Raw genomic sequence first — 25,969 nt, forward strand, 5'->3', positions numbered from 1 at the left:
GACTGTGACAGCGACAGAACTAAAGTGACAGATCTAAAGCGAAAGCGACAGATCTAAAGTGATAGATCTAAAGCGACAGTGACAGCTCTAAAGCGACATGTAAAGTGACAGCTCTAAAGTGACAGCGACAGATCTAAAGTGACAGCTCTAAAGCAACAGATCTAAAGCAACAGTTCTAAAGTGATAGAGACAGATCTAAAGCAACAGTGACAGTTCTAAAGTGACAGATCTACTGGTTGTTACTCTAAGAATCCATTGGAATCTAAGAGATGAACCGTGACTATGTGACTGCCACCTGCGCTCCCATCACGCGTCACTAGCTTTACACCCTGTAATTTCAAATTGACGGAAATAAGAGTATTCCCATATTTCACTATCCAATGTAAAGGCCCTTTTACATTTAGCGATGCACCAGCGATACGACCCGGTCAGGATCGCTGGTGCATCGCTAAATGATCGCTAGTGAGCTTCCACACAGGAAGATCTCACAGCGATGCAGCAGCGACGCAGTGGACAATACTCACCTTTCACACACAGCGATCCTGACGTCCTCCCGCCCGCGTCCAGCGTCGCTCGTCTTACACAGCAGGAAGCAGACGACGAGAAATGGAGCTGCCCGATCTCGTGTGATCAGCGACAGACAGCGGGGGAGCCGGTCGGAGGTACCGTAAGTATCACTCATAGCGATATCGCTAGCAATATCGTTATAATGTCACAAAATCAGTGACTTTTAAGCGATATTGCTAGCGATATCACTATGTGTAAAACCCCCTTTACTCCTCACTTACCAACAGGGGTCCAGGGACCCTCCGCTCAGCAATGCCCTGCAGGCAATCTTAGACCCTGAATTTCAATGTAACAAATAAAGCCACAGATAATGCTGATTTATAAAGTTCTGACCTGAAAAAGAGAAGCAGACAATTACCACAGTGCTGAATTATTCATTTGTATCCAATTATTTCTGGTGCGTTGTTATATCACAATCAGATCCCAAAAATTGGGCGTTCGCTTAACTGACTCTAAATGTAATTAAATCTAAACAGAGCGTAACAGCGAAATCTCCATAACCCACAGACTGCCGGACACTAAGCTGACCTAAGACTAATACTGGTTATATTCTTGTACATAGGAGCAGTATTATAGTAGTTATATTCTTGTACATAGGGGCAGTATTATAGTAGTTATATTCTTGTACATAGGGGCAGTATTATAGTAGTTATATTCTTGTACATAGGGGCAGTATTATAGTAGTTATATTCTTGTACATAGGGGCAGTATTATAGTTATATTCTTGTATATAGGAGCAGTATTATAGTAGTTATATTCTTGTACATAGGAGCAGTATTATAGTAGTTATATTCTTGTACATAGGGGCAGTATTATAGTTATATTCTTGTATATAGGAGCAGTATTATAGTAATTATATTCTTGTACATAGAGGCAGTATTATAGTAGTTATATTCTTGTATATAGGAGCAGTATTATAGTAGTTATATTCTTGTACATAGGAGCAGTATTATAGTAGTTATATTCTTGTACATAGGAGTAGTATTATAGTAGTTATATTCTTGTACATAGAGAGCAGTATTATAGTAGTTATATTCTTGTACATAGGAGCAGTATTATAGTAGTTATATTCTTGTACATAGGATCAGTATTAGAGTAGTTATATTCTTGTACATAGGAGCAGTATTATAGTAGTTATATTCTTGTACATAGGGGCAGTATTATAGTAGTTATATTCTTATATTCTTATACATAGGAGCAGTATTATAGTAGTTATATTCTTGTATATAGGAGCAGTATTATAGTAGTTATATTCTTGTATATAGGGACAGTGTTATAGTAGTTATATTCTTGAACATAGGAGCAGTATTATAGTAGTTATATTCTTGTACATAGGAGCAGTATTATAGTAGTTATATTCTTGTACATAGGGGCAGTATTATAGTAGTTATATTCTTATACATAGGAGCAGTATTATAGTAGATATATTCTTGTACATAGGAGCAGTATTATAGTAGTTATATTCTTGCATATAGGAGCAGTATTATAGTAGTTATATTCTTGTATATAGGGACAGTGTTATAGTAGTTATATTCTTGTACATAGGAGCAGTATTATAGTAGTTATATTCTTGTGCATAGGGAGCAGTATTATAGTAGTTATATTCTTGTACATAGCAGCAGTATTATAGTAGTTATATTCTTGTACATAGGGGCAGTATTATAGTAGTTATATTCTTGTATATAGGAGCAGTATTATAGTAGTTATATTCTTGTACATAGCAGCAGTATTATAGTAGTTATATTCTTGTACATAGGAGGCAGTATTATAGTAGTTATATTCTTGTACATAGGAGCAGTATTATAGTAGTTATATTCTTGTACATAGGGGGCAGTATTATAGTAGTTATATTCTTGTGCATAGGGAGCAGTATTATAGTAGTTATATTCTTGTACATAGGAGCAGTATTATAGTAGTTATATTCTTGTACACAGGGGCAGTGTTATTGTAGTTATATTCTTGTACATAGGAGAAATATTATAGTAGTTATATTCTGTACATGGGGCAGTATTATAGTAGTTATATTCTTGTACATAGGGGCAGTATTATAGTAGTTATATTCTTGTACATAGGAGCAGTATTATAGTAGTTATATTCTTGTACATAGGAGCAGTATTATAGTAGTTATATTCATGTACATAGGATCAGTATTATAGTAGTTATATTCTTGTATATAGGGGCAGTATTATAGTAGTTATATTCTTGTATATAGGGACAGTGTTATAGTAGTTATATTCTTGTACATAGGAGCAGTATTATAGTAGTTATATTCTTGTGCATAGGGAGCAGTATTATAGTAGTTATATTCTTGTACATAGCAGCAGTATTATAGTAGTTATATTCTTGTACATAGCAGCAGTATTATAGTAGTTATATTCTTGTACATAGGAGCAGTATTATAGTAGTTATATTCTTGTATATAGGAGCAGTATTATAGTAGTTATATTCTTGTACATAGGGGCAGTATTATAGTAGTTATATTCTTGTATATAGGAGCAGTATTATAGTAGTTATATTCTTGTACATAGCAGCAGTATTATAGTAGTTATATTCTTGTACATAGGAGGCAGTATTATAGTAGTTATATTCTTGTACATAGGAGCAGTATTATAGTAGTTATATTCTTGTACATAGGGGGCAGTATTATAGTAGTTATATTCTTGTGCATAGGGAGCAGTATTATAGTAGTTATATTGTTGTACATAGGAGCAGTATTATAGTAACTATATTCTTGTATATAGGGGCAGTTTTATAGTAGTTATATTCTTGTACATAGGAGCAGTATTATAGTAGTTATATTCTTGTACATAGGGGGCAGTATTATAGTAGTTATATTCTTGTACATAGGAGCAGTATTATAGTAGTTATATTCTTGTACATAGGAGCAGTATTATAGTAGTTATATTCTTGTACATAGGAGCAGTATTATAGTAGTTGTATTCATGTACATAGGATCAGTATTATAGTAGTTATATTCTTGTATATAGGGGCAGTATTATAGTAGTTATATTCTTGTATATAGGGACAGTGTTATAGTAGTTATATTCTTATACATAGAGGCAGTATTATAGTAGTTATATTCTTGTACATAGGAGCAGTATTATAGTAGTTATATTCTTGTACATAAGGGCAGTATTATAGTAGTTATATTCTTATATTCTTATACATAGGAGCAGTATTATAGTAGATATATTCTTGTACATAGGAGCAGTATTATAGTAGTTATATTCTTGTATATAGGAGCAGTATTATAGTAGTTATATTCTTGTACATAGAGGCAGTATTATAGTAGTTATATTCTTGTACATAGGAGCAGTATTATAGTAGTTATATTCTTGCATATAGGAGCAGTATTATAGTAGTTATATTCTTGTATATAGGGACAGTGTTATAGTAGTTATATTCTTGTACATAGGAGCAGTATTATAGTAGTTATATTCTTGTACATAGGAGCAGTATTATAGTAGTTATATTCTTGTACATAGGGGCAGTATTATAGTAGTTATATTCTTATACATAGGAGCAGTATTATAGTAGATATATTCTTGTACATAGGAGCAGTATTATAGTAGTTATATTCTTGCATATAGGAGCAGTATTATAGTAGTTATATTCTTGTATATAGGGACAGTGTTATAGTAGTTATATTCTTGTACATAGGAGCAGCATTATAGTAGTTATATTCTTGTGCATAGGGAGCAGTATTATAGTAGTTATATTCTTGTACATAGCAGCAGTATTATAGTAGTTATATTCTTGTACATAGCAGCAGTATTATAGTAGTTATATTCTTGTACATAGGAGCAGTATTATAGTAGTTCTATTCTTGTATATAGGAGCGGTATTATAGTAGTTATATTCTTGTACATAGGGGCAGTATTATAGTAGTTATATTCTTGTATATAGGAGCAGTATTATAGTAGTTATATTCTTGTACATAGCAGCAGTATTATAGTAATTATATTCTTGTACATAGGAGGCAGTATTATAGTAGTTATATTCTTGTACATAGGAGTAGTATTATAGTAGTTATATTCTTGTACATAGGGGCAGTATTATAGTAGTTATATTCTTGTATATAGGAGCAGTATTATAGTAGTTATATTCTTGTACATAGCAGCAGTATTATAGTAGTTATATTCTTGTACATAGGAGGCAGTATTATAGTAGTTATATTCTTGTACATGGGGCAGTATTATAGTAGTTATATTGTTGTACATAGGGGGCAGTATTATAGTAGTTATATTCTTGTGCATAGGGAGCAGTAATATAGTAGTTATATTCTTGTACATAGGAGCAGTATTATAGTAGTTATATTCTTGTACACAGGGGCAGTATTATTGTAGTTATATTCTTGTACATAGGAGCAATATTATAGTAGTTATATTCTGTACATGGGGCAGTATTATAGTAGTTATATTCTTGTACATAGGGGCAGTATTATAGTAGTTATAGTCTTGTATATTGGGGGTAGCATCACATTAGGTATTTTCCATTATGCAGAAGGCAGTATTATAATGTTGAGTGTGACTGGATTTACTATTAATGTGTAATAAATAATAATCATTCTTTTTGCTTTTCCTGCAGGTAAAGAAATGACCGATCACGGACAGGCAGAACAGCATGCTGAGGAGACGCAACCTTCTCACCACACTGCTCATTATTTTACCATGGGCTCTTCTTTTAACACTGTGGCACCAAAACCCCACCAGCCGCTACCTCACCCTTTTAAGAAGTAAGTAAATAAGTGGAGGATAAGGTCTATTCATTTACTCCATCTACATAAATAATAAATGCTGGAGCAATCACTTATGGCCACCACTGAAAAACCTATGGAAATGGACATTAAGATTTCCATGCATCTTGGCCAGTATTTGCGCATATCTTGCTTCCTCTTCTGTATTTATGTGTCAGTCTTTACTGCAGTTTCTGCATGTTACTCATTCAGTATGTTATGAATTAATTTTAGTGTTTGGTCTTGATTCATTATAAGGGTCTGTATTGTATCTAAGGTCTAGTCTGGGGGTTGAATAATTGGAGTTTTTGTTTTGGGATCTGCATTGTTTGTATGGAGCTGTTCTGGGGTCCAAAACTAATTTTAGAGGTCTGGTCTGAGGTCTGAATTATTTTTGGGGGCATTGTCTTTGATCATGATGATTGTAGGGATCTGGTGTGGGTTTTTGAAGAATTTAAGGTGATGGGGTCATTTTATTCCCACTGATCCCCTGAGCATTCCGTTTATTATATCTTTAAAGATCCACCATAGCATTTTTTACTATGGGGGCGTGGCTCACATGTTCCTCAGGGGCGTGGATCACAGGTTCCTCAGGGGCGTGGCTCACAGGGTCCCTCGGGGGGTGTCTTCAGGCTCCTCTGCATAAGTACCCTGTGGAAAAAAAATAAGAAAAAAAATGAGCAAATACTGGCCTCTTTTGAAGAAGTTACAGATCCCTATCATGAATGATATGTACAGTAATTCATTTTGGGGTTTAGCTTTCCCACTAATAATAAAATTGGTGTAAAAAGTTTTAAAAAGTTTACAAGACATTAACAATATGACATATTTACTTTTGGTGGACAGCTTGGACTTTCAGGTGACGGTGGACGTTGGCGAGTGAACCTTCATTAAAACTAGTTGGGTACCCATTGTCTATCAAGCATGTAGAAAACTAAATGGCTCCCCCTAGTGATGACTGTAGGAAGTTACATTTTATATCTTATCTCTATAGGGCTTTATATCAGAACCACCACAAAAACATTTTAAGGTCATACACCAAATTTTAGATATATTTAGAATAAAGTAAGTTATATTCAAGAGTAGCCATTTCTTATTAAAGCTTTGGCCGTAATTAACCAGATCCTAATAAAGAGACAGATTGGGTCTAGGAGTGCCCAGTTAGTTGCTAGTCAGACTTGGTGACCAAGCTGTCTCAGATTGCATAGATCTCAAGTTCAAGACCATGCTGACATTTATCTGGGCGGCAAAAAGTTTTGGCAATTCATGCTTTGGGCATTTTATTGGCTCCTTTTGCAGAAGCAATCAGACTTTTTAAAAATTATGGAACCCCTTTAAACCCCCCCCAAAAAAACTGGTTAGATATAAAATAAGCATAATCTTACCACATTGCCTCATTGGCAGGGGTTTGTTTTATTCTGCATTGGATCCCTTGGTGTCAGCGGCTTCCTTCCTTCCTCCATAGACACATAATGTGATATATTTGGGGATAAAAGAAATCCTTCTAGAACAAACAGAAATGATTCAATATATTTATAGATTTCTTTGATTACACTAATCTCCTCCAGCTGCCGGATTGGCATTAATCACCACTAATATCGGTACATTCTGCTGATTAAATGTAAATGTTCTCAACCTTTGTATAGTCTGGATTCAAAGACTTTCTTACATATAAATCTCATCCCCCCCCACCCCTGAGAAGGTGATAACCTTCGCAAGAAAGAAAAGTCAGGTCTCCGTGTATTTAATGATTGCTTTAGTCACCAAAAGTCTTTTTCCTTTCATTAACTTTTTCTTCAATTATTTATTCAATAAATTTCCTTTTACGAGACTGTAGAGGAAAATCGTTCCCTTTGTAATGAGTTCGGTACCATACATAACATTTAACAGTCAAATAAATGTACAAGGAGGCATTTTGGGACACCCACAAAACTCTTAAATCACTGACTATGGCAGGTGCAATGGCACCAATTCCTAGTGCTTAAAGTGTGTCTATCATCTTGTAAAAAGTCTTCACTTTTTGCTTTTATTTGATTCCTGCCACTCCCCTGAGTATTTCAGTTTTTGTTTTTTTTAAATCCGACATTTGGTTCCAGAGATATGGGCCTTTTTATGTATTGCCGAAATTTATGGTCGTTGCTCACAGGATGCTCAGGGGCGTGTCTTTAGACTCCTCTGTATAATTATGTAAGACACGCCCCTTTAGTAGAGGCAGTAAAAATGATCACTACATAAACAGGCCCATATCTCTGGAATCGTATGGCGGATTTTAAAAAAACAAAAAACGGACTATTCAGCAAATGAGCAGGAACAAAACAAGAACAAAAACTGGGACACTTTTGACCTGGCGGCAGGATCCCTTTAAGGAGCCTAAAAAACACTGTGCCACAAAATAGCACCAGTATTATAAATGGTACCTGGTAGGTACAAATTTTGAATTAGTGTTCAGAAGCTTTAAGCTGTATTTCTGAATTGAATGAATATTATCACAGGTTAATCCCTACACATCCTACAGGAGGTATATAAACTGCGAACCCCATTAATCAGTTTACGTGAGTTTTTTGGCATAAACTGGCAACAAAAAGTTGCAACTTGAGCATAAGGTTACATATATAGTTACATTGGTGGAAAGAAGACCTCGATCCATCAAGTTCAACCTTTCTCCACCAATTATACATTTTAGGGTATGTGCACACGATCAGGAATGGTTCAGTGTTTGCTCAGGATTTGACGCTGGTGGAATCTGCATCTGAGGTCACTGGCAGGTCACCTGCATTGTTACCTGCGTTTTTGATGCGGTTCATGCGTTTTTGATGCATTTTTTTTCATTGCATGCGTTTTTTTTGTCACTTGAAATAAAGCTAATTGAAAGTTGGCTTCTGGGAAGAAAAAAAAAGTGATTTCCTATTTGCAGATATATTGGGGGAATGTGCACACAGTCAGTAAATGCTGTGGGTTGGACGCTGCGTACATCCGCAATGTCCAACCTGCAGCGTCCAACTGTTACAGCATAGTGGATGAAATTTGAAGAAATCCCATGCCCACTCTGCGTGCACCGATGCCCGCGGCTTACCCGCTTACGAAACGGAGACTGAGTGTCTCCGCATCATAAATTCACATGCTGCGGTCTGGAAAGACGTGACGCATGTCCGTTTCCACTAAGCCGCGGGTGTCTCTGTACGCATAGTGGACATGGGATTTCTTGAAATCCCATCCACTATGCTGTAATATCTGGACGCTGCAGGTTTGATGATGCGGAGGTACGCAGCGTTCAACCGGCAGCGTTTACTGACCGTGGGAACATACCATTACAAGTCCCTTTTTCTTGGTGTTACTAATTGGAGGGTGGATGATCAACAACTTTTAGCGCAAAGTACATATACGTCCCGATTAATCAATTGCGGGGGGGTTTAATTCCCTTTCTTTTTTTGTATAGTGGCATTACTTACCGATTTCGGAACTAAATTCATCAAAATTGATTAATTTTGGTGTAAAGTCAAAAATAAACTTTCTTCACCTCTTGAACTGTGTTTGTGACTCCTGGCATCAAACAATTTTGACATCCTCAAAAATAAAAGGCGAGCGTATATAATATAGACTTTAAAAAGAAGTGCAAATAGAATAATGAATTGGATGCAAATAAATAAAAGTGCAAAACGTACAAAACTACTGTACATAAAAAAAACAGATGCAAAGGCAATGATGAGTCGGGCCATAAATTCTGATTTTAAGACAGTCCAAAATGCCCCAAATTTATTAAGGTGGAAAATTTTTAATGAAACAAATTTTCAAAAATGATTTCTAGCCCCAAATACATGCTTTTAGTGAAGCGAAAAAGGACCTCATAGATGGACAACCTCTTTAATAAAAAAGCAAGGAAAAATGAGAAGATCTTCAACGAAAACGTTCTGGAAGTCCAGGAAATGCATGTCTCCCAGTACATTTAATCAATGGATCATAGGACATATCCAAAAGTACTGGTATGTAAAAAAACAGTGCAGGGGAGGGGGCTGCTAGGTCCACGTGTTCTGATATTCAGGGCAACATTTATGGGCCATTTTGAAGGCAGTTCTTAGACCTTCTGATGTGTCAAACACTGTAATGTCAAGGCTGTGGCTCGTTGGGTCGTTTAGAACCTTGAGATGCTTTTTAAAAATATTTTGGTTCCGTGATCTATGTTTTCTGATGAGTTTTAGGCTAGATTTACAGCCCTGGAGCCCGTAGGCACAGGTTTTTTGGGGTCAGAAGAACTTTAGTTTCCAAAGAGCAAACTTCTTTATGCAAGATGGATCATCTCTTCCAGAATTCGACTCCTTATCTCACTTAAACCGGATATGAAAAACGCCTCCTCTAAACTTTTTACCCCTTTAGTTAGGCACAGGCTTAAAATTAGTTTTAATTACTTTTAATTATTTTTAGTTAAATACTTTTGACTCCCTTTTGGTGTTGCTTCAAGGCTGTTATTCCTCCCTTACTATTTTTTCATCTTGGGCGGAAAAGTGGGATAATGATACCTTGGATATGACAGCTGAAGATATTTACCAGACTATCTTGTTGCCAAGTGACTGTAAAATCCATTTTAGAAAAACAGGAGGAAAGCGATTTAATCTCACAATGAATAGCAATCATATCATATATTACTTTTAAGAGATAAGTAAAAAAATATATCTGCAAGAAAAAAAAACCATACTGTAATATATGAATGAGCTGATACAAATCATCCCTAAATTTTCATAGCATTTACCCGGCCTGGCCGTAATCATGACCGTAAAAATTTTTCTAATACACACTACTGGGAAATTCTGAGTTAAAGGAGTTGGGTGCTAGTTTTTTATTGATGGCCTGTCCTTAGGATGGTAAATCAATATCTGATTGGTGGAGATTCGGCATGTTCCACCGGTACTGGAAGCTCTCAGATGCTGCCAAAACACAGCTGCTCCATCAAAACTATAGTGGTCGCCGTGGCTGGGTACTGCAGATCCACCCCATATGTAGTTGAATAGTGGGTGGATCTGCAGTACCAGACCTTGGATACTATGGAAATTACAGACTTGCTGTCTTCTGACAGCATCCATGAACTTCTGACCGCTGGCAAATGGTTGGAGTAGATGCTAGATGTTGCACCCTTACTGAATACATGTTGATGACCTACACTATGGATAGGCCATCAGTGAAAAAGTAGTGGCCAACCTCTTGAATGGAGGGGCGTCAACTGTCGAGAATCCTCATGTGGATGACCAAAAATGTCCTGTTCGGTGTTACACACTCAAACCATTGATTTGATAGAGCGCTGTGTAATACTTCTTTTCACCTATAGTGGCGCTGCAGAAAAATTATACACTTACTATAAAGATTCCCCATAGATCACTGATCACCCGAGCTGCTGTGGTCAAGAGACTCCCCTAACCAGTCTGGATCCTCCAAATCAGAGACCCAATAATGATGTACATTTTCCAAACGCTTGATATTTTAAAACTTTTTGGTTACAAAAAAAAATATCCAGCAATCTTTTTGTTTCTTTTGAAAGCTACATGAATTTTTTGAGCCTAATCAAGGTCATTTTTTCTTTCTTACAGAGGAGATAGGTGACAATTCCACGGTCAAACCCCTCTTCAGCAACGTGACACAGAGCAAAGATGATTCTCTCCAATGTGTCAACCAGTATCCCACCCGGGAGACTCCGGTGGTGGTTAGGACATACGTCTATTCGAGACCCCCACCTTGGAATGAAGAACTTCCAGTTATCTATGTGATCACTCCCACCTACACCAGGCCTGTCCAAAAGGCCGAGCTTGTCCGATTGGCCAACACTTTTCTCCACGTAGTCAATTTACACTGGATCGTGGTGGAAGATTGCCCGAGAAAAACAAAACTGGTTGCTAATCTGCTGGAGAAGGCCGGGCTGAACTTCACCCACTTGAACATAGAGAGTCCACACAACCAAAAAGTGGGCATATCAAGGACACCAGAGGTCACCCCTCGAGGAACCGTTCAGAGGAATCTCGGCCTACGGTGGCTTAGAGACAACCTTAATGCTTCGAATCCACCAGAAGGAGTCGTCTATTTTGCAGATGATGACAACACGTACAGTCTTGAGGTCTTTGAGGAGGTAAGCAGTCTCTCTCTCTCGAGAGAGAGAGAGAGAGAGAGAGAGAGAGAGAGAACCATATTCGGCCTTCAAATGTTATAGATATCTTAATTCTCCCTTGTAATTGGCTTTCCCAAACACGCTTAATCACCTTTAATGTTGAGATTTCTTTTTTATGTCCATTGAAAAATCAATATGTTTTTGCTCCTTAATTAAACTGTGATTTAATCATGGATCTTAACTGGCAAAAGGCCTCACTCCGTAGAGGAATAGTCATTACGCCGTAGAAGATTATCACATTTTTCAAAAAGTTGACCTTTGGACAAACCACCAAGTTTTAGAGATTGCAAAGTGAAAAATGATTTACTTCTATGAAACGAACTGCTCTTAAGAGAATGATTTTTAATTTTTTTTTTTAATTTGGCGTATAAATATAAAAAGACGGGGGAAGGGAAGAATATTTAATAGAACAATAAATCCACCAAGAGAGTACTTTAATAATACAATGTGATCTTAACCCAAATAATTTAGAAGCCGTGTACACTTTGATTCATTAGCAGCTGGATTCTTTGGGTTCATTACAGCCGGAAGGAAGGACCTGGTGGAATATTGGATGTACACAGAGCAACACAATGATTAATATCTCTCATTAACATATCGTGTAGGACGTGCGCTAACTCTCCGTAATCTACTACATAACGACGGCTCATAGCTAAAGCAATTCATCATAAACGTCCACCGATGAGAAGGAGCCAGCCCTCTCCTTCCGATAGATAAATGTGTTTGAAGAAGGAGACAAAAAATACGCAAAACAGAACAGCCTTTCAGCCCAGCTACCCGACATTGAGAAGCAATATGATAAATATTACGGTAAAGTCCAGAGAAAGGGTCTTGTAGATTACAAAATTCACCATGGTTTGTGTATTATTCTAATAAGTAACTACTAGAAAATACTCCCAAAAACATATCAAAAACACCTTCGTTTTCTGCCAATCTAGCATTGGTGATGCCACCAGTCCTACAAGATCTTCCACACCACGAGTTAGATCTCTGGTGGACAACTTGTGGCTTTGAACCTACAATCAACCATACATTTTTGGCCTCTAGCTCCTCTATACTTCCCAACTTTTAGAGATAACTTTCGAGAAGGATGTTGAAATTGTCCAAAAAGATTTAGTAACCATGCCCCTTCTTACTGCTCAGACTCTCCCACACCCGAATATGTATTTGGACGTCTCGGCTCTGTCTGATGGCATCATGCTCAAGAAATCCAGAAATTATAGAATCATAGAAATGTAGAGTTGGAAGGGACCTCCTGGGCCATCTAGTCCAACCCCCTGCTCAAAGCGGGATTCGCTAAATCATCCCAAACAGGTGTCTGTCCAGCCTCTGTTTGAAGACTTCTATTGAAGGAGAACTCACCACCTCTCGTGGCAGCCTGTTCCACTCATTGATCACTCTAACTGTCAAAAAGTTTTTTCTAATATCTAATCTTTGTCTCCTCCCATTCCGTTTCATCCCATTGCTTCTAGTCTTTCCTTGTGCAAATGAGAATAAAGATGATCCTTCTACAATGTGACAGCCCTTGAGATATTTGTAGACAGCTATTAAGTCTCCTCTCAGTCTTCTTTTTTGCAAGCTCAACATTCCCAAATCCTGCAACCTTTCCTCATAAGACAGGGTTTGCAGACCGGTCACCATTCTGGTCACTCTTTTCTGAACTTGCCCCAGTTTGTTGATGTCTTTTTTAAAATGTGGTGCCCAAAACTGGACACAGTATTCCAGATGAGGTCTGACCAAAGAGGAGTAGAGGGCAATAATGACTTCATGTGATCTAGACAGTATGCTTCTGTTAATACATCCTAGAATTGCATTTGACTTTTTTGCTGCTGCATCACACTGTTGACTCATATTCAGTCTGTGATCTATTAGTATACCCAAGTCTTTTTCACATGTGCTGTTGCTTAGCCCTATTCCTCCCATTCTGTATATGCTTTTTTCTTTTTTGTTGCCCAGATGTAGTACTCTGCATTTTTCCCTGTTAAATACCATTCTGTTAGTTGCTGCCCACTGCATTAATTTATTTACATCTTTTTGAATCCTCTCTCTCTCTTCTCTAGTATTAGCTATCCCTCCTAGCTTTGTGTCATCAGCAAATTTAATCAGTTTACCCTCAATTCCTTCATCTAAATCGTTGATAAAGATGTTAAACAATACAGGGCCCAGGACAGAGCCCTGTGGTACCCCAGTTGAGACATTCTTCCAACTGGATGTGCAGCCATTTACGACCACTCTTTGGGTCCGATCACTAAGCCAGTTATGAATCCACCTAACAGTTTCCTTGTCCATTCCATATTTAGTCATTTTTTAAATAAGGATTGTATGAGATACTTTGTCAAATGCTTTGCTGAAGTCAAGATATACTATATCTACAGCATTTCCTTGATCCACCCAATCAGTGATTCCGTCATAGAAGGAAATTAAGTTAGTCTAACATGACTTATTAGTTACAAACCCATGCTGACTCTGTTTAATCACTTCATTCTTATCCAGGTACTGACATACATGTTGTTTAATAATTTGTTCAAAGATCTTTCCTGGTATAGAAGTCAGACTCACCGGCCTATAGTTGCCTGGGTCCACCTTCATCCCCTTTTTGAAGATAGGAACAACATTTGCTCTTCTCCAGTCTTCTGGGACTTCTCCTGTTCTCCAAGAATTTTCAAAGATTATGGAGAGGGGTTAAAAAATGTCTTCTGCTATCTCCTTCAGTACTCTGGGGTGTAATTCATCTGTGTCAGGAACACCGCACTGAACTTGCTCACTGAGCCAGTGTGCGTGTCCTGAGTAAAGCAAAACAGTGCTCAAAGATACCTGTGGAGCGGGCAGCAATCGAGTAGATGCGTACTTCAGAGCCGCAGGACCTGAAGCACGTGACCGTTGGGGGCGTGGCCTAAACTCCACAGAGCTAGGAGCTGCAAGATAACTCCTAGCAGGGTAACTGCGAGACAAAGTTACCAAGGGGCATAGACAGGGAGGATAGTCAGGACGTAGCCAATGAGTCACACACCGAGATAGCTGCAAGGTACAAGAGGGGCGAGCAGAGAGTAGTCAGGTCACAGGCAATGAGTCATACACAGATAGCTACGCAGTACAAAATCAACAGGCAAACTCACAACGGGAAACAGAGCCGGGTCAGAACCATATAAACAAGCTATAGCAACAAACAGGCACACGGGGTCAACACACTAGACCAAAGGCAAAAAAGTATAACTGGCAGGGATTGAAGCTTCCCAGGGGTTTAAGAAGCTCTCCCAGAGCCAGAAAGAGGCCACAATCATTAACTCCAAGTGTGCAGGTCAAAACCTGCACAGAGCTCCAGACATAAACCCCCGGTGTGCAGCTCAAAACCCTGCACTGGGATCATGACAATCTGGACCTGGAGACTTGAATTCATTTAGCTTAGCTAAGTGTTTCCTCACTATCTTTCTGTCTATAGATATCCTGGATTCTTCTATTCCCTTAATAAGACAGTGAAGAACAGTTGATGTTACATTTCCTTTCTGAGAGAAAACAGATGCAAAATAGGAATTTAAAAGTTCGGCCTTCTCAACATCCTGTCTTACCATTTCATCATTTTCATCCTGTAAAAATCCTATAGCATCTTTGACTTTTCTTTCACTTTTGACGTATCCCCAAAATCCTTTATTATTGCTTTTGACGTCTCTTGCAAGCCTCAATTCATTGTCAGCTTTAGTAAATCTGATTTGTGCCCTGCAGGTTCTGCAGACAGCATTATAGCATTATATTCTTCTTTAGATATGCCTCTCTCTTTCCATTTTATAAACATTTCTTTCTTCCTTTTTAGCTTAAGTTCTGTGTTCATCCCACCTGGTTTCCTTAAATTCTTCCTATTCTTCCCTCTTTTTGGAATTGTTAACAATTGTGCTTTGAGAATTTCATTTTTCAAGATTTCCCATCCTTCCTGGACATTTTTGTACTTAAGGATATCCAGCCATTGGATCCCTCCAATTCTCTTTCTGAATCCCTTAAAATCTGCCTTTCTGAAATCTAACCTTGACGTCTGAGTCTTCACAGGTCTTCCTCCTCTAGTTATCCAAAATTCTAAAATAGCATGTTGCTTTCCGTGGAATTTCAGCAGCTTTCAGGAAATTTGTACACTTTTCATTTTGGGAAATGAGCTCCTTTCTTCCATTTTCATACTATGTTCAGACCCTCAGGAATGTTTTTGTCATGGTCACGTGAGACTGGACACACCACCTCCAGCAGGGCGAATTTATATGACACGCGTGACCCTGATACACCGCCTCCAGCGGGGCGAATTTAAATAATAGAACGTGCAACCAGATACACCGCCTCCAGCAGGCGAATTTCAGTAGTACACGTATGTCTGGATACACCACCTCCAGCAGGGCGAATTTCAGAATAAACGGGAAAACCAGGAAAACAATTACAATGGTGGCCCTGGATAGGGAACGGGGACATGGAGACCTCCTGCACTCCCCTGAGTCAGTGTCTCTACACTCCTAACTATCCCTAGGCCGGTTCCGCATCGGTCGCCGATCAGGATACCTGAAATCCCTAGCTCGCCCTGAACCAATCCCTTACTAGTGAAGTGGACGGTGCAGAAACTAATCCCACCACTGCACTAAAGCACACATTGAGGAAAGTGACAAACAGGGAAACACCACTTAGCTTTGCTCTGTTGCTAATGCTCCAAGCAACAGAGTCCGACACCTGAGTGCATCTTTTCCTCCAACCGGATCCAACACCTGAGTGCAGCTTTCCTGCAACAGAGTCCCGCATCCGAGTGCAGCTTTCCCGCAACAGAGTCCAGCATCTAAGTGCAGCTTTCACCATAGCTGCCACTCCACCATGCTTTACAAGAACTCCTCACTGACACCATAGCTGCCACTCCACCAAGCTTTGCAAGAACTCCACCCTGACACCTTAGCTGCCACTCCAAGCTTTGCAAGAACTCCTCGCTGACACCATAGCTGCCACTCCAGGATTCTGACTGGGCTGCCGGGGACTCTTCTCAAATTCCTTCCTTCACCAAGGATGGTTGGAAAACACCAATATCACCAACAGTGAGTGAGAACACCTGACACACCTATATAGTTAGGAGCCAGAGTCTCACACCTGTTAGAGATTCCCGTGCAATAACGCTCACCACCACCGGGGGCAAACTAGAACAAAAGACACCACTGTGTAATAACCCCAATGACCACCTGGGGCAAAACCAACTCCAAGCAACCAGCTCAAAGGAAAAAAAAGGTTACTTATTCAAAACCTGTCATATCCAACCTGACAGTTTTTTTGGTATGACCACTTTCCTTTATTCCCCTTACAGAGTTTTTTCACATTTGATTTGTAGAAAGCCACCATGGGTATTGAGAACAGGGGTCTCGTATTCATTATTTGCTAATGACTTTTCTTTCGGTGAAGAGGGCTCGGCACATGTGAGACCACCTTTACTACTACCATGATAGGGTGTTAGATGAGGCTCAGATCCTAAGGTTTGATTGAGGTCCCATCACATTTCTTGCTTTTACTGACCTTTATTTGTCCTCAAAGATAAGTATTATTCAATGGCAATGAACTGTTCCAATGAACTTTATTCCAAAGATATACTGATGGGGAATTTAGATTGTGAGCCCCATCAGGGACAGCAGTGATAATGTCTGTAAAGCGCTGTGGAATTAATGGCGGTATATAAATGAGTAAACTGTTACCAGTACTGTCTGCCTATCTCATCCACAGATGCGATACACCAGGACGGTGTCTGTCTGGCCGGTGGCTTTCGTTGGTGGTTTAAGATATGAGTCTCCAAGACTTGGTTCAACGGGACGAGTGATCGGCTGGAAAACGGTGTTCGACCCTAAGAGGCCTTTTGCCATTGACATGGCTGGTTTTGCCATTAACTTACGCTTAATTCTTGAAAGACCATATGCCAACTTCAAGCTGGAAGGAGTAAAGGGAGGGTATCAGGAAACCAGTTTACTGAAAGACCTGGTCACCATGGAGGGACTGGAAGCCAAAGCCGCCAACTGCACTAAGGTTAGAACAGATACAATCGCCGGTTACCCAGTGGAGTAACATGGCTGATGTTTCGAGTATTCACATCAGTCCTGTGCAAAAGTAACTGCCCCTTAAATCTAACAATAAGGCAAACACATATTTTATATCATTTCATATCCAGATATATCTCCTACCTAGTGTCTACCTGATTGTCCATTAATCCTGTAGAAGCCCGTATACAGTCCAGCATAGTTCTGGGTGTGTATACTGCTCTACTGACTGTATGTACTGACCGCTGATCTTCCCTCCATACAGGTTTTGGTCTGGCACACGAGGACTGAGAGACCTACACTAGTGAATGAGGGGAAACGGGGCTTCACGGACATGAACATTGAGGTGTAGACCCGAGGGCATCACTATGTGAGTGCAGGCTCCTTCTCCGGAGCTATTTTGTCAGTGTTCACAATTTACAGGGGTTTCCCCCTTAAAGGGTATGTCCACCTTTGAAACAAGTTTTTATTGCTTTACCATTCCTTCACTTAAAAAAGACAAATTAACTTTGCAAATAGTTTTAATTACTAATCTATTACCATTTTGTGCCTACATTTCCTATAGTTGTATCACAGTCACAACACCAAGTATGTATCCCTTACAATATGTCCTGATACAAGAAAACCCTGTGATCAACTGTGATCTGTCAGGCAATCCAGTAGCAAGTGTGCAGTTTCCCTGCAGCACCGCCACAGGTGAAATGAAGCATTACACCGTCTTCATTAAAGTCAATGATCTGGTTGTGTAACGCGTCTATGAGCCGGGACCTCCAGAGTGAGACATGTTCTTTGTAGTTGCTTATAGATGAGGGTCCTAAACGAACGAGCCCTCAAAATTTATTCACTCAGAACTCTCTAATAGGGACTTTTTATATAGAGGATTTATAAATTAGACACCCTTTAAATGCAGACTTCTGTGGGAGTATGGGGGTGATATTGTCAATAGCATGATACATACTTATTTATGGAATCTGTCACATATATGTATAGATGGGAAAAGGTAGATACTGTAGATAGATAGAAAATAGATAACAGATAAATAAATGATAGATAATAGATATTCAGTAGATAATAGATGGAGAGATAGATAGAAAGATAATAGATATATATTTTTGAGATACCCACATAAATATAAACCCAGGGAGGAGAAGATAGAGAGAGAAGGGAGAGAGAAAGAAAAAGAAGCAGAGAGAAAAAGAGGGAGAAAAAAAGAAGAGGAAGAGATACATTGGGAGAGAAAGAGTAGAGGCAAAAAGAAAAAGGAGAGAGAAAGAGGAAGAGGGAAAGAAGGAGAGTGCGAGAAAGAAAAAGGGAAAATTAGGGTGAGGAAAAATAAGAGAAAGTGAGAGAAAGAGAGCAAGCGAGAGAAGGAAGAAGAGGGTAGAAAAAGAGTGAGGGAAAAAGCAACCATCAGTCCACCACACCGCTGCACGACCAGCTCTACCCTCGCCTACTGTAGACTGTGAGCCCTCGCGGGCAGGGTCCTCTCTCATCCTGTACCAGTTGTGACTTGTATTGCTTAAAATTATTGCACTTGTTTTTTTATTATATATAGCCCTTTTCACATGTAAAGCGCCATGCAATAAATGGCGCTATAATAATAAATAATAATAAATAATAATATAATCAAAAAGAAAATGAGGGAGATGGAAGGAGTGAAAAAAAGGTAAAAGAAAGAGAAAGAGAATGAGGCCGACAGAAAGAGAAAGGAGAGATAGAAAAAAGAAAAGGAGGGAGAGAAAGGTTGAAAGAGAAAAGGGGGGGATCAAGATAAAGCGAGAAAAATGGTAAATAGAGAGTAAGAGCGAGGGAGAAAGGAAGAGAGCAAAGGGAAGAGTGAAAAAAGGGAAAGAGAATGAGGGAGGGAGAAAGATGGAGAGTAAGAGAGACAGAGAAAGGAAGAGAGAAAAAAGAAAAAGAGGGAAAGAGAATGAGGGAGAGAGAAAGAAATTTGAGAAAAGAATGCTAAAATAAATGATTTTATTTCTTGTATTATTAGCTCTTATTTTATCTCCATAGTTACCACATTAGTAGCATTTTCTTAGTAAAGGTATAGTTGAATTTGATGATTGATCTTTATGTTTCTCTTTATTTTTCACAGATTACTAAAACAGACAAAAAAAGAAGAGAAAAATATAAAAGTTAAATAAAAATAAAGACACTGTGTTACATTTAATTTATAAATGCGGTATTAATAGAAAACTGTGGAACCTTCTTGTGGCTGTCTAAACTTCTACTGAACACGAAGAGAGAAAAAACAAAACTGTGAATAAACAGAAACTTTTGGGGGACTTTTCCTCCTGCTGCTGAGACGTGGGATGAGACCAGACTGAAACCTCCGGAATATCAGAGATCGGCTATTTCAGCGCTATTTCTCCTGTTCTGATGAAACATATGCTGGTTCTTCCTCAGACATATGGGTCTGTGTACCAAAGCTAATTAAAATGTTCTCACCGCTTGACGCGCCGTCAAATCTAAGACACTTACTAATCGAGTTTCCGGACGACTGAAAAAAAAAAATTCAAATTTTTATTTTATTTCATTTTAGAAATCCCAGCTTATGCCACATCTGACATAACAGATTTTGCTGCTGATAATTAAAAACAAAATGGCACATGGATAATAAAGGTTCTCCTGCTGGTACTTTTATGGGTACAGAATCATCATTTCATGGGGTTGTATGTGAAGATTCAGGCTTAAAGGGGATGTTCAGTCAAAAATTCTGTACTAAATAATTTTATTACATATCAGAACTGTTTTTCTAATACAGAACTCCAACTCCCCATCATAGAGATAAATCATGGAATTTTCAATCCCGCCTACCACCACTAGAGGGAGTTTAAGAGCCTACTGTATACTATTGGGATGCATGGAGAGTGAGCTCCCCCTAGTGGTGACCACAGGTAACTAAAATATTATTATAGCCACCGCTAGGAGGAGCTCACTGTATAAGGATTCCACATATACTTGATGTCAGTGGGTGAATGATATTTATTAACCATTCAAATACCAGCCAATTTTTATTTTTTTTACATTTTTTCACTGACGTAACTTATGAGGCTTTTTTTAAATACAGGATAGTATGTAGCATTTTATTATTTTGGGAGAAATATAAGTTACTATGGACGCTGTGTAAAAAAAAAAATATATATATATATATTATATAGAGAAAATCAATTTTTGTTTTAGTTTTTTTTTCTCTTTTTAATATCTATTTATTTTGCATTTATTTCATGTTTTTATTTATTATATTTATATATATCTATTTTTAAGTATTTTAAATTATTTATTTACTTATTTTACATATTTGTCCCACAAGAGATCATAAAAGATACGTCAGGAACACCTTTGTTTTTCCTTTATTGTTCAATTTTTCCAATGTAACTAGCACATCCATAGGAGTCCCAGTTACAGGGGACATCAGCCCTGTATAGTGACAAAAGTTACTGGCATGACAGATCTGGGTCTGCTAGGACACTGCAGCTTTGATTTGTGGCCAGAGACCTGGTGATCATGTGATCGGCAGGTTCTATAAAAGAATTGATAATACCGATGTGTCTTTCACTACTTAGCGCTCACTGAGTAGCTGGTGAAATAGAAGACAGAAGCAGTAAAAAACGCTCCTGTCTTCCCCTCCAGATTTGCTGGTTGAGTCTAATAGCCAGAGACCTGATGTGCTCCGGTTAGATTGCAAGAGCAGGAGTTTTAACTCTGTGCTATAAAAGCCTAGGACCAAGTGCGGTGAATTTAAGGAGCTTGGTCATGATCAAGTTAAAATGTTATCAGATTTTCTGCTACTATATCCGCTGTGGATTTTCTTTGCAAATTTACAGCATTTCGGAATTACATTTACATATTACCTACATATTCCTCAGAAATAGAGAAATACCCATGAAGCTTACAGTGGCTTGCAAAACTATTCACTCCCCTGGGCATTTTTCATATTTTGCTATCTCACAACCTGATATTTCATAGTTTGTTTGAGGATTTGCATCACTTCATGCACAGAACATGCCGACAACTGGGAACATTTGGTTATCTTTATATTATGACGCACACAACAAATAGGACAAAATCACTGAAAACTTCAGTGTGCATAAATATTCACCCTCTAAAGTCAGTACTTTGTAGAGCCTCCTTTTGTGGTAAATACAGCTGCAATTCGCTTTTGATAAGTCTCTATGAGCTTTCCACATATTGGCACTGGGATTTTTGCCCATTCCTTAAGGCAAAACTGCTGCAACACCTTCAAATTAGATGGTGTGCTCTGGTGAACAGCGATCTACAAGTCTGACCACAGATTCTCCGTTGGATTAACGTCGGGGCTGTGACTCGGCCACTCCAGAACATTTACTTGTCTCCCCTTAAACCACTCGAAGGTTGCTTTTGCAGTATGCTTTGAGTCATTGTCTTGTTGGAAGGTGAACCTCCGTCCTAGTCTCAAATCACTGACAGACTGAAACAGGTTTTGCTCAAAAATATCTCTGTATTTCGCACCATCCAACTTCCCCTGGACTCAGACCATTTTCCCTGTCCCTGCTGCCTAAAAAAATCCCCACAGCATGATGTTACCACCACGTTTCACTGTGGGTATGGTGTTCTTGGGGTGATGAGCTGCGTTGGTTTGGCGCCAGATATAGTGTTTACCTTGTTGGCCAAAACGTTCAATTTTGGTCTCATCTGACCACAGCATATTCCTCCACACGTTTGGGGAGTCTCTCACATCTTTTGGCCAGCTCAAAATAAGCCATATAATTTTTTTGTGTAAGTAAAGGCTTTTTTCTGCCCACTCTTCCATAAAGGCCACCTCTATGGAGTGTACGACGTATTGCGGCCAAATTGACAGATACTACATTCTCTGCTTCAGAACTCTGCAGCTTCTTCAGGGTTACCTTTGGAGATCTCCTTTGTCTTCATGGTGGTATTTGGAGATCTTCTTTGCCTTCATGGTGTTTGGATATCTCATTGGTCTTCATGGTGTTTGGAGATCTCCTTTGTCTTCATGGTATTTGGAGATCTCATTTGTCTTCATGGTGTTGTTTGGAGATCTCCTTTGTCTTCATGGTGTTGTGTGGAGATCTACTTGGTCTTCATGGTGTTATTTGGAGATCTTTGTCTTCATGGTGTTTGGAGATCTCATTGGTCTTCATTGTGGTGTTTGGAGTTCTCCTTGGTCTTTGTGGTGTTGATTGGTCAGTGGTGCCTCTCGTTAATGTGTGCCTCTGTGGCCTTTCAGAAAAAGTAAAGTGTATATACTGACAGACATGTGACACTTAGATTGCACACAGGGGACATTCTGTCACTAAGCATGACGGAATTAAGGGAATTGCTTACACCATAAAGTTTTATGGGCTTCATAGCAACAGGGGTGAATACATATGCACATGACCATTTTTAGTTATTTCATCCCATAAATTTAATTTATGCTTATATTTTTCTCACTTCACCAACTTGAACTATTTAGTGCTGATGCATTACATACAAATCGGATTACAAAAATGCTTAAACACAGGTTGTAATGTAACAAAATAGGGGAAAATCCAAGGTGGTGAATACTTTTGCAAGCCACTGTACAATCTAATTTCCTTGCCTGGCACGCAAGCCTACAGTACGGCCAATTAACAATGGAGGCTAATTAATATAACAGGAGGCTTAAAGACTACAGAAGGAAACCCACACACAGACAAATTGCAGGCAGATGGTGCTCTGGCCGGTGTGAAACTCATGGTCCCAGTGCTGTGAAAGTGGCGCCAGGGCTGCACATATATGACTGGCACCATGCCCACTTGTGTCATTGCTTAGATGAGCTGATAATGCTTCTTCACTCAGTAGCACTCTACAGGCAGCAGAGACATTAGGTCCTGATAATAATACAGAGGATGTGAGTTACCGCAGCGTTCCGGAGTGACATCTAATTATCTTTTTATCACTCCTGATACATTGTTCCCGGGTTCTCAGGCAGATGATGACGCCAGGTTTTTCTTGGCAAGGCATTTGTTGAGTAATAAAAATTAGAAAAACAGTGAATCATCCTCCAGAAGATACATCCCGGCTCGGGGGACAGATGATTATGTACTGGGATTAGTTTATATTACTGAAGAACCAACATAGCTGCTCCAGAGAGTTACGATGGCATTAAAGTGGCCCTCTACCCAAGGGCGGAGATGTCGGACACTGACACCGGCCTCTGTTCTCCAGGGGACGTTTGGGCTAAAGCTTATAAATAAGCCGACATTTCATTCATTGTACCTTGTGCCCTGCAGTAGGGGATGTAACACTCCTAATCACCATACAAAGTACTGAGAAAAGCTAGAGCGCAACAGTGTTATCAACCTGGGTCTATACCCAAATAATGAATTATAGGGTCCTGGGAAATTCCACAATGTGATAACTATATTGTCAAGCATCCTGGGATACATCTTGCATTATACTCCAGAGCTGCACTCACTATTCTGCTGGTGCAGTCACTGTGTACATACATTACATTACTGATCCTGAGTTACATCCTGTATTATACTCCAGAGCTGCACTCACTATTCTGCTGGTGCAGTCACTGTGTACATACATTACTGATCCTTAGTTACATCCTGTATTATACTCCAGAGCTGCACTCACTATTCTGCTGGTGCAGTCACTGTGTACATACATTACTGATCCTGAGTTACATCCTGTATTATACTCCAGAGCTGCACTCACTGTTCTGCTGGTGCAGTCACTGTGTACTTACATTACTGATCCTTAGTTACATCCTGTATTATACTCCAGAGCTGCACTCACTATTCTGCTGGTGCAGTCACTGTGTACATACATTACTGATCCTTAGTTACATCCTGTATTATACTCCAGAGCTGCACTCACTACTCTGCTGGTGCAGTCACTGTGTACATACATTACATTACTGATCCTGAGTTACATCCTATATTATACTCCAGAGCTGCACTCACTGTTCTGCTGGTGCAGTCACTGTGTACATACATTACATTACTGATCCTGAGTTACATCCTATATTATACTCCAGAGCTGCACTCACTGTTCTGCTGGTGCAGTCACTGTGTACTTACATTACTGATCCTTAGTTACATCCTGTATTATACTCCAGAGCTGCACTCACTATTCTGCTGGTGCAGTCACTGTGTACATACATTACATTACTGATCCTGAGTTACATCCTGTATCATACTCTAGAGCTGCACTCACTATTCTGCTGGTGCAGTCACTGTGTACATACATTACACTACTGATCCTGAGTTACATCCTGTATTATACTCCAGAGCTGCGCTCACTATTCTGCTGGTGCAATCACTGTGTACATACATTACATTACTGATCCTGAGTTACATCCTGTATTATACCCCAGAGCTGCACTCACTATTCTGCTGGTGCAGTCACTGTGTACATACATTTCATTACTGATCTTGTACTGATCCTGAGTTACATCCTGTATTATACTCCAGAGCTGCAATTAAAATTCTGCAGGCTCCAGAGCTGATATCTATTCTATTATTTCTAAAAACTGTTTTTCGGTGATTCCTTTATATCCCCCGTTCATACTGCACCCACACACACAAATGATACACCATTTGAAAGGTAAACTTGCCCCCTTCAGCAAGAAAATAGCCAAACAAATCACACATCCACGATTTGATAAAAAAAATACAATTTAAACATTAATTTTCATAAACCTGCAGTAAGGAAAAATGACCTGCAGGTGGCACCACAGTACCCCAAAGCACACTACCAACACATTTATAAACATTCACTGCTTTTTCGCTGATTACTTCGCCCCACACACACACGATACACCATTTGAAAGGTAAACTTGCCCCCTTCAGCAATAAAACAGCCAAACAAACCACACAGCCACGATTTGATCACTAAATACAGTTTAAACATTCATTTTCATAAACCTGCAGAAAGACAGAATGACCTGCAGGTGGCACCTCAACCGGAAAACATTTTTTGGCCTCTACTTATCAAAACAATTTACCGGTATTGTATTACCAATCTACATATATAAATACCTGTCTGTGTTCATCAGCTCATGAAATACATTTACATTTGACCAGCTTGCTTTTTCTGAAATTGCCTGCGCCCACCCCCGACGACCAATGTGCGAAAACTTTGCACAGGCCAAGCTTGTTTCTCTGAATTCCCTGAAGTCTGCACAGAGTTTCCATGGATGATTTGCACTCTGGGAAGTGTTGATCTGTGGGAAAAGATAGTGACTAGTCTCCATGTCACAAAGTGAGATTGTGTTGAGTATAATATACAAAAAGTAAAATAAACAAATTACAGATCTGTCACTCAGCTATCCTGGATCTAGTGCGAGGCTCTCCTCTGTTCTCCTATAGCCTCCTATTGCAGTAGTCAACGCCGTTTCTGATGTAACACAGCCAACTCTGCTGATGGCATGACCTTATGCCTTTTGAAGGGAACCTGTCACGTCCCCAAACTCTGTTAACCAACCAACCCATAAATGGCCTAGAT

The 25,969-nt window shown here is 39.1% G+C and overlaps 1 protein-coding gene across 2 annotated transcripts in view; it reads left to right on the forward strand.

Moving 5' to 3' along the window:
• The window catches only part of LOC141091488 (galactosylgalactosylxylosylprotein 3-beta-glucuronosyltransferase 1-like), a 109,061-nt gene extending 88,936 nt beyond the window's left edge, over positions 1-20,125 (forward strand). For both annotated transcript variants that reach the window (XM_073577098.1, XM_073577099.1), the window contains exons 2-6: positions 5,155-5,302; positions 10,879-11,411; positions 17,175-17,471; positions 17,748-17,852; positions 19,584-20,125. In XM_073577098.1, the coding sequence (XP_073433199.1) occupies positions 5,191-5,302; positions 10,879-11,411; positions 17,175-17,471; positions 17,748-17,834 (1,029 nt within the window). In that variant the 5' untranslated portion in view covers positions 5,155-5,190 and the 3' untranslated portion in view covers positions 17,835-17,852; positions 19,584-20,125. The remainder of the gene's footprint in view (positions 1-5,154; positions 5,303-10,878; positions 11,412-17,174; positions 17,472-17,747; positions 17,853-19,583) is intronic.
• The last annotated feature ends 5,844 nt before the right edge of the window (positions 20,126-25,969 follow it).

The sequence above is a fragment of the Dendrobates tinctorius genome, unplaced genomic scaffold (genome assembly GCF_039654945.1).
Source record: "Dendrobates tinctorius isolate UK_male_01 unplaced genomic scaffold, ASM3965494v1 ptg000054l, whole genome shotgun sequence".
Classification (NCBI taxonomy): domain Eukaryota; kingdom Metazoa; phylum Chordata; class Amphibia; order Anura; family Dendrobatidae; genus Dendrobates; species Dendrobates tinctorius.